General features: G+C 46.8%; 1 protein-coding gene and 1 long non-coding RNA gene across 2 annotated transcripts; one reads left to right on the plus strand and one right to left on the minus strand.

The window, feature by feature from the left end:
• The first annotated feature begins 622 nt into the window (after window positions 1-622).
• ZWINT (ZW10 interacting kinetochore protein) lies at window positions 623-6,177 on the plus strand. Its single transcript, XM_077125288.1, has 7 exons — window positions 623-807; window positions 1,682-1,772; window positions 1,909-2,032; window positions 2,197-2,363; window positions 2,514-2,570; window positions 3,060-3,202; window positions 3,281-6,177. The coding sequence occupies exons 1-7, from the start codon at window positions 767-769 to the stop codon at window positions 3,360-3,362; spliced, it is 705 nt and encodes a 234-aa protein (XP_076981403.1). The 5' UTR covers window positions 623-766; the 3' UTR covers window positions 3,363-6,177.
• Window positions 2,804-5,132, minus strand: LOC143653905 (uncharacterized). Its single transcript, XR_013161607.1, has 3 exons — window positions 4,974-5,132; window positions 3,268-3,426; window positions 2,804-3,161 (listed from the first exon to the last, which is right to left on the minus strand). It is a non-coding gene; the product is annotated as an uncharacterized LOC143653905 (long non-coding RNA).
• Window positions 6,178-8,123: the final 1,946 nt, after the last annotated feature.

The raw sequence follows: 8,123 nt of genomic DNA on the forward strand, positions 1-8,123 counted from the left end.
CCAGGCACTGTTACCTTTAAAACTTTCCGGTCGTCCTTTTCCTGGCCTCAAGTAGTTTCCTAGGTCACTGATCAGTACTTAGCTGAATGCTCAGAAAACCCTCTGCAGAACTCCGAGTTCACTCTGCGCAGCAATGTTTTTCTGTGCACACTGCAGAGGATATTGGATCCCTTGATCTTACCGGAATTTCAGCGCCATCCTGTCACCTCAGGTAGTCTGATAAGCTCTCTGGATTCTGGAAAACCTCTAAAGGGTGGACAAGCATTCAGCTCACATCCTGTGTTCCCCGGGATCTCCAGGGTCGTTGTTCGTCGTTATCTGATATCCAGGTACTTGAAAGACAGCCCCACTGTTCCCTTTCTATCGCAGCAGAATCTTTAAAATAAAGTGAAATTTGAGCATTTCCTCCAAAATGGAAACTAACCGCAAATATCTCCCCTCTTCCGGGTTGAACGCGAACAGGCGCACCTGCCCTCCGCCCTCGCTCCCGCCCGGGTCCCCGCCCCCGTTCCGGACACTGCCTCCGAACGCCCGCGCAGGCGCAAAATCGGCGCCTCCCCTCCCCTCTCCCCACGCCCGGCTACAACTGCGCCTGTGCCAACCAGGGGCGGGCCGAAGCGCCAATCAGCGCCTGCCAATCAGACAAACACAACAGTCCAATCACACCGGAGCCAATCGTCTGCCTGGGCGCGCAGTCGGCTGCGGATCCAAACCTAAGGGAGGAGCTGGACCCGGCTAGCGGCCGGGAAGCGCGGCCGGGGGAAGAATGGAGGCAACCGAGAGCGAGGCCCAGGCTGCAGCTCTAGAGTAAGTGTTCGCCGTGCCGTAGGTGGTATCCGGGGCGGGCGGGGACAGACCTTGCGGATCCCCACGTAGGACGGAGCCCCCTTCCCCTTTCACAGCTTATTGGTATTCACCCTGCGAGCAAGTGGTCCTGACGCCGGCCCCTCGGTCTTAGGTTTCTGGGTTGACGGTTCCTCTCCAGGAGCACAGCATATGGAGGAACTGTTCGTCATTTCCCACGTACACACATTCCTAAGGAGTGTGTCGTAGAAGGGGACTTTTTCATCCCTGTCGACCATCCGCGTCCTTCGTGGGTTTCAGTCATCCCCAGGAGACATGCTCGAAGTGCCATTTCCGTCTTCTCCCCGTCCCACCCCCCACACACATTCCCAGTAGGTTATTTTGTCTCCATCCCGACCCCCTATTGGGCTATTCTAGCCCCTAACTAGGAAGAGCCTGGAGGGCCTATTTGGAGACATCTAGTACCCCGTTCTTTGCCCCACCTCAGGTATCCAAGGATCCTGGCCCAAGACTCCTGCCCTGTGCCGGGAGATCTCATGGCCAGTCAGAACATTGCCCCTTTTCTGCCTTTCCCCTACCTCTCTCCCTGACTGCGCTCAAATCTCTACTCAAATGGTTTCTCTTCAGTGAGTTTCTCAATTACAATTACAGACCCTCCACCCAATGCCTTATTTCCCTCTCCCTGTTTCTACTTCCTCATGGAAAAAGGAGGAACATACTGCCACTGTATGACCTCCATGCACGCAACATGCCTGTGTCCCTTAACATGTAGACCCAGGGATCAGCATTGACACACCCACATGTGTGCATGTGGGCACATGTTCCTCAGAACTGGCACCCCCAGAAGACTGCAACCTCTGTTTCCCTACCCCTCCAGGGCCCTGGAGGAGGTGACAGCTATCCTGAAGCCTGTAGGCTTGCAGGAGGAGGCAGAGGTGCCTGCCCAGATCCTGGCTGAGTTTGTGATGGTATGTACAGCATGGGGCTGTTCTTGGGTCCTGTGAGATACTGGGCAGCACTGGTGGTGAACAGACAGGAAGCAGCCTTATTGGCCTATTATGCAAGAAGATGAGGGTGCTCCTTGCCTCTACACTCTCTGAACAGGACTCCCGGAAGAAGGAAAAGCTGCTTTGCAGCCAACTACAGGTAGTAGACTTCTTGCAGGACTTCTTGGTGCATGAGGACACTGCCCAGGGCCTGGACCCCTTGGCTTCTGAAGACATGAGCCGTGAGTAGGCAGGGAGTTGAGGTAGGGTCTGGACTGAGTGGGGAAAGAAGGGAGATGTCACTTGTTTCAGCTGTTTGACTTATGGGAAGACTAACACCCCAGGGTTGCAGAAAGGCTGTTAGGCCTATCTCACCTATGCCCTCATTCCTGGTGGCTCATTTCAGGGCAGAAAGCAATTGCAGCCAAAGAACACTGGAAAGAGCTGAAGGCTACCTACCAGGAGCATGTGGAGGCCATCACAAGTGCCCTGTCCCAGGTTCTGCCTCAATTGGAGGAAGCCCAGAGAAAGCGGGCCCAGCTCCAGGAAGCCCTTGAACAGCTCCAGGCCAAGGTTCATGTAGGGACTTTGAGTGGGGATTGGAGATGGTAGGCAGATGAGGAGGGAAAGGATGAGCAGTTGGAGTGGATCTACTTCCCTCCTTCCAAAATCTAACCAGAAAATTACTCTTCTCTCCTTGCTTACTGCCTTGCTTACCCATAGAAGCAAGTGGCCATGGAGAAACGCCAAGCAGCTCAGAAGCAGTGGCAACTGCAACAGGTGGGTCAGTCCCTTCGAAGAGTATCCCCACTATCATGCCATTGAGTAGTCTGTCATCTACCTAGAAAACCTTCATCTTGTTTTCTCATGTCACACGGACTTGAAATCCTAGCACCATTCACTACTGCATGACCTGAGGCAAGTCACTAACTTTCTGTGCATCTTTTTCTTACTCTGTGAAATAGGAGGCGATAGTACCACCTATTCTGTAGAAATCTTAGTGGATTAAGTAAGTTATCACTACAGAAGTGCTTAAAAGGATACTTGGCACATAGCAAACTAAGTAAGGGTTATTTTAATCCTTGTGCTTCTTCCTTCCATAACCTCTTTTCCTGAAACAGCTCATTCTCACCCTTCCTTCTTTCTAGGTCCCTGTTCCTAACTCAAATGAGCAGGGTCTCTTTTTCCCTCTGTGGTTCTTAACCCTGAACTGGGTCTAGGATGGAGGGACTGGGGAGATGAGCCATCCTGTACCCTCATTCCTGGCAGGAGAAGCGTCTACGGCATCTGGCAGAGGTTTCGGCAGAGGTGAGGGAGCGTCAGACAGGGACTCATCAGGAGGTTGAACGGCTGTATCACGAGCTTGGTATCCTAAAGCAGCAGGCAGGGCAGGAGAGGGAAAAGCTGCAGAGGTAAGGCTAGCACCAAGCATTGCAGGTTCGGAGTGGTCCAGCTGAATTCCCTCTCTGATACCTACCTCTTCCACTCAGGCACCAGGACTTCCTCCAGCTTGTGTACACCCTGCAGGGTGACCGGCTCTTCGCTGAGGCTGAGGCAGAACCACCACAGTAGCTTCCCCTCCACCTGGATCTTCTGGATAAGCCCCAGCAGCTGATCCGGCCCCAGGAGCAAAACACTGGGGACATTGTGGGGAAAGAAGGGGTTTAGTCCCCTAAGGTAAATGAGAAATGAGATAGATGGATAGGCGAGAGGAGAAAGAGACTTGGAGCTAGGTCACTTCTACTACTCATACCATGTCTTCTCAAGGCCAGTGGCCCACAACCTTCTGAAGATGAAAGCTTGCCGCGATTCCCTATAGGACAACAGCATGGGGAAGGAAGCTAGAATAGGTCAGTCCCCAATTCAGGCCCTGATGTCCTTGGACTGCAGGTGTGGAAGGAGGGAGGGCCTTTGGCCTGCTACTTTTTGCACTTGAGCTCCATTGCTCATAGGGGACAGGGTGGTTGATAAAGGAGCCCATGTCATGGTTGAAGTTTAGCCCCTCATCCTCTCACCTAGCCTTCCCAGCCTTCCCTCTCTTCCTGTTCCTAGCTCCCTGGCTCCAACCTCATTGCAGGATGGACTGAACTCCTGAGCACAGCCTGACTAATGACAACCCAGGGTAGGCTATGGATTCTGTCAATTAAAAGCCTTGTATCTCTCTTAGTTGCCTGTGTATCTATTCATCCTCATAGGCTGGTGGGAAAAGTTTTAGATGCATGGTCACCAACACGACAGGAGCTGGGACTGGTATGAAGGGAAGGGATACAGATGGGCAGGGGACCCTGAACTGAGGTGTCAGGGGATTTTGCTAAAATCCATGTAATGTAACCATGCTGAACTTAAGTCAGGGAGGGGAAGAATGCTTTATGCAGGCAATTAGAATGTGGGAAGATGATTTTCTTCACTATTCCAAAATGTTGGTTGAGTCCCTGTTCTGTGCTGGCCCCACGCTGCAATCTGGGCTCCAGCAGTGGACTGGCCCAACCCCGTCCCTGACCATGTGGAACTTTAATAAGATGTAACCAGGTTAGTAAGATGATTTCAGATTCTGGTAAATTACACCAAGTCAAATACGGCAATATGTTAAAGAGCAGCATTGAGAGAACACAGGGATCCTTATCTGTCTATTGGCCTGTGTCTTGAGTTTGTATTTCTGTTTGTCTTTGCGTATATATTCTCTGCAGTTTCTGCGTGAGTGTCTCTGTGTCTGTGTCTGCTGCTGTCAGTCTCTGTCCTTCTGCTTATTTGTGGCTCATTGTGTCAAGGGTGGAGGGCATTGTTGTGTGTAAGAAAAACTGCATCCCTGACTGGGCGTATGGGAACTGCCGTATGTGAGAGAGGTCAGTGGCAGTGCTCAGAGAGTAGAAAACCCAGTCCGAAAGAGAGAAGGATCCTCATGTGTGAGAAAGACAAACATCTCTGAGAAAGAAACACTGGGGTCTTTGGTTTTTGTAGAGTTTGAGAAGGCACTGGTTCCTGTTCTGTCCTGGACTGGAGTGCCTTCTCTTGGGTAGATATTTACTCTTTTTTACTCTTTTCTGAAAAGCAAAAACCTTGAGGTAATTTTCTCTAAAATTGTTCTTTTAATATGTTGCTCAGGTGCAGAGGTGGGAAAGATGTCAGAGGTTTTGGGTGGCCTATATCATGACTGAAGGAGAGGTCAGTAAGGATTGGAGTTACCTTTCCTGGGAGTAGCCAAATATCCAGAGAGGTTGCCTCGGTCCACCCATCCCACCACTTCCCACGTTGTCCCTGCTGCAGCTTACTAGCAACCCAGATCTCCAGGTTTATCCCCCATTCTCTGCCTCCTGGATTGGGTTCCCTGCCTCTAAAGCCTGGTTTCTATTTCTAGTCTCATAGACTGAAATTGTTGCATCACAAAGGAGAGAGAGCCAGGACAAATCTACTCTGTGAAAGTAGTGTCTGCTAAAAGACGCCAGGGTATGTGTTGGGGTAGTGAGGCAGGTCCCAGTCTGTGCACAGAGGGACTGGCAGATGGTCAACATTCCGATGGGGCCCACCAGGCTGGGAGTGAAGGGTGAGATCCTGAAATGTTCTCAATGAGGAGACAGTGAAGAGATTGGACAAATGTATAGTAAGAAAACTTGGAGGTCTGCAGAACTGCTGGGAGCCAGGTTCCATGCCAGGAAACCCTTGAGGCAGTTCCTTATACAGTGAATCAATCCCCCCAGGAAGGATGAAGATATCTGCCATGATCCAATACCCTGAATTGCTCAGTTTGGCTGTAGCCTCAAGTCAGTGTTTTCAGTACCAAGTTCAAGGAATTGAAGCTTATTTTCAGATAGAGGTTGAATTTCTAACTGTTCTCAGTCTTCTCTGATTCCCCTAAAGACTTTCCTTGCTCATGGATGTTTGCACCAGGTAGACGTGTATACAAAGAGGGAACGTATGTCTGGGAAGTTGCAATGTCTAACATGGAGACCTCTGAGTCAAGACAGTGACTACTGAAAACTGCTGACTGCCAAAGATGTTCTCGTCCTCTTTTCCATCCAAAAGAGGTCAAAGAAACCAGTGAGGAGTGGGGAAGATGGAAACTAGCCAGTGAATCAGCATAGGCAGCAAAGAAGACACTGTTGCTCCCTTTTGACCAGAAGCTCCAGAAGTCCTCTGCTTGATAGCCTTAAAGTGAAAGCTAAGCTTATTTAATCAGATGAATAGAACTTTCTCCCTTTTCTATTTTCTGGAAGAATAAACTGTTTTTGTTATGTTTGTTCATTTATATTGCCTTAGTTTCCTAAGTTGGTTGTAACAAAGGACCACATTTGTGTAGCTTAAAACAACATATTTTTGTCTCAGTTCTGGAAGCTAGAAGTCTGAAATCATGCTGTTGGGAGGGCCATGCTTCTCTGAAGTCTATAGGAAAAAATCTGTTCCATGTCTCCTCTCTTTTTTTTTATTTATTTTATTTTTTTATTAACGGAAAGAAAAAAAAAAGAAATTAACACAACATTTAGAAATCATACCGTTCTACATATGCACTCAGTAATTCTTAACATCATCACATAGATCGTGATCATCGTTTCTTAGTACATTTGCATTGGTTTAGAGGAACTAGCAACACAACAGAAAAAGATATAAAATGTTAATATAGAGAAAAGAAATAAAAGTAGTAATAATAGTAAAAACAAACAAACAAACAAACAAACAGGCAAACAAAAACAAAAAAAAAAAACCTATAGCTCAGATGCAGCTTCATTCAGTGTTTTAACATGATTACTTTACAATTAGGTATTATTGTGCTGTCCATTTTTGAGTTTTTGTATCTAGTCCTGTTGCACAGTCTGTATCCCTTCAGCTTCAATTACCCATTGTCTTACCCTGTTTCTAACTCCTGCTGAACTCTGTTACCAATGACATATTTCAAATTTATTCTCGAATGTCCATTCACATCAGTGGGACCATACAGTATTTGTCCTTTAGTTTTTGGCTGGATTCACTCAGCATAATATTCTCTAGGTCCATCCATGTTATTACATGGTTCATAAGTTTATCTTGTCTTAAAGCTGCATAATATTCCATCATATGTATATACCACAGTTTGTTTAGCCATTCTTCTTTTGATGGACATTTTGGCTGTTTCCATCTCTTTGCAATTGTAAATAACGCTGCTATAAACATTGGTGTGCAAATGTCCGTTTGTGTCTTTGCCCTTAAGTCCTTTGAGTAGATACCTAGCAATGGTATTGCTGGGTCGTATGGCAAGTCTATATTCAGCTTTTTGAGGAACCGCCAAACTGCCTTCCACAGTGGTTGCACCCTTTGACATTCCCACCAACAGTGGATAAGTGTGCCTCTTTCTCCGCATCCTCTCCAGCACTTGTCATTTTCTGTTTTGTTGATAATGGCCATTCTGGTGGGTGTGAGATGATATCTCATTGTGGTTTTGATTTGCATTTCTCTAATGGCCAGGGACATTGAGCATCTCTTCATGTGCCTTTTGGCCATTTGTATTTCCTCTTCTGAGAGGTGTCTGTTCAAGTCTTTTTCCCATTTTGTAATTGGGTTGGCTGTCTTTTTGTTGTTGAGTTGAACAATCTCTTTATAAATTCTGGATACTAGACCTTTATCTGATATGTCATTTCCAAATATTATCTCCCATTGTGTAGGCTGTCTTTCTACTTTCTTGATGAAGCTCTTTGATGCACAAAAGTGTTTAATTTTGAGGAGCTCCCATTTATTTATTTCTTTCTTCAGTGCTCTTGCTTTAGGTTTAAGGTCCATAAATCCGCCTCCAGTTGTAAGATTTGTAAGATATCTCCCTACATTTTCCTCTAACTGTTTTATGGTCTTAGACCTAATGTTTAGATCTTTGATCCATTTTGAGTTAATTTTTGTATAAGGTGTGAGATACGGGTCTTCTTTCATTCTTTTACTTATGGATATCCAGTTCTCTAGGCACCATTTATTGAAGAGACTGTTCTGTCCCAGGTGAGTTGGCTTGACTGCCTTATCAAAGATCAAATGTCCATAGATGAGAGGGTCTATATCTGAGCACTCTATTCGATTCCATTGGTCGATATATCTATCTTTATGCCAATACCATGCTGTTTTGACCACTGTGGCTTCATAATATGCCTTAAAGTCCGACATCGCTAGACCTCCAGCTTCGTTTTTTTTCCTCAAGATGTTTTTAGCAATTCGGGGCAACCTGCCCTTCCAGATAAATTTGCTTATTGGTTTTTCTAATTCTGAAAAATAAGTTGTTGGGATTTTGATTGGTATTGCGTTGAATCTGTAGATGAGTTTAGGTAGGATTGACATCTTAATTATATTTAGTCTTCCAATCCACGAACACGGTATGCCCTTCCA

Source organism: Tamandua tetradactyla, chromosome 13 (assembly GCF_023851605.1).
Source record: "Tamandua tetradactyla isolate mTamTet1 chromosome 13, mTamTet1.pri, whole genome shotgun sequence".
Lineage (NCBI taxonomy): Eukaryota > Metazoa > Chordata > Mammalia > Pilosa > Myrmecophagidae > Tamandua > Tamandua tetradactyla.

Bases quoted from the DNA above. Each gene is read 5' to 3' on its own strand.
- ZWINT (XM_077125288.1), top strand. From the start codon at position 767: ATGGAGGCAACCGAGAGCGAGGCCCAGGCTGCAGCTCTAGA. The intron at 1,773-1,908 runs GTATGTACAGCA...CTCTCTGAACAG, and splicing joins TCCTGGCTGAGTTTGTGATG to GACTCCCGGAAGAAGGAAAA. The intron at 3,203-3,280 runs GTAAGGCTAGCA...TCTTCCACTCAG, and splicing joins GAGAGGGAAAAGCTGCAGAG to GCACCAGGACTTCCTCCAGC.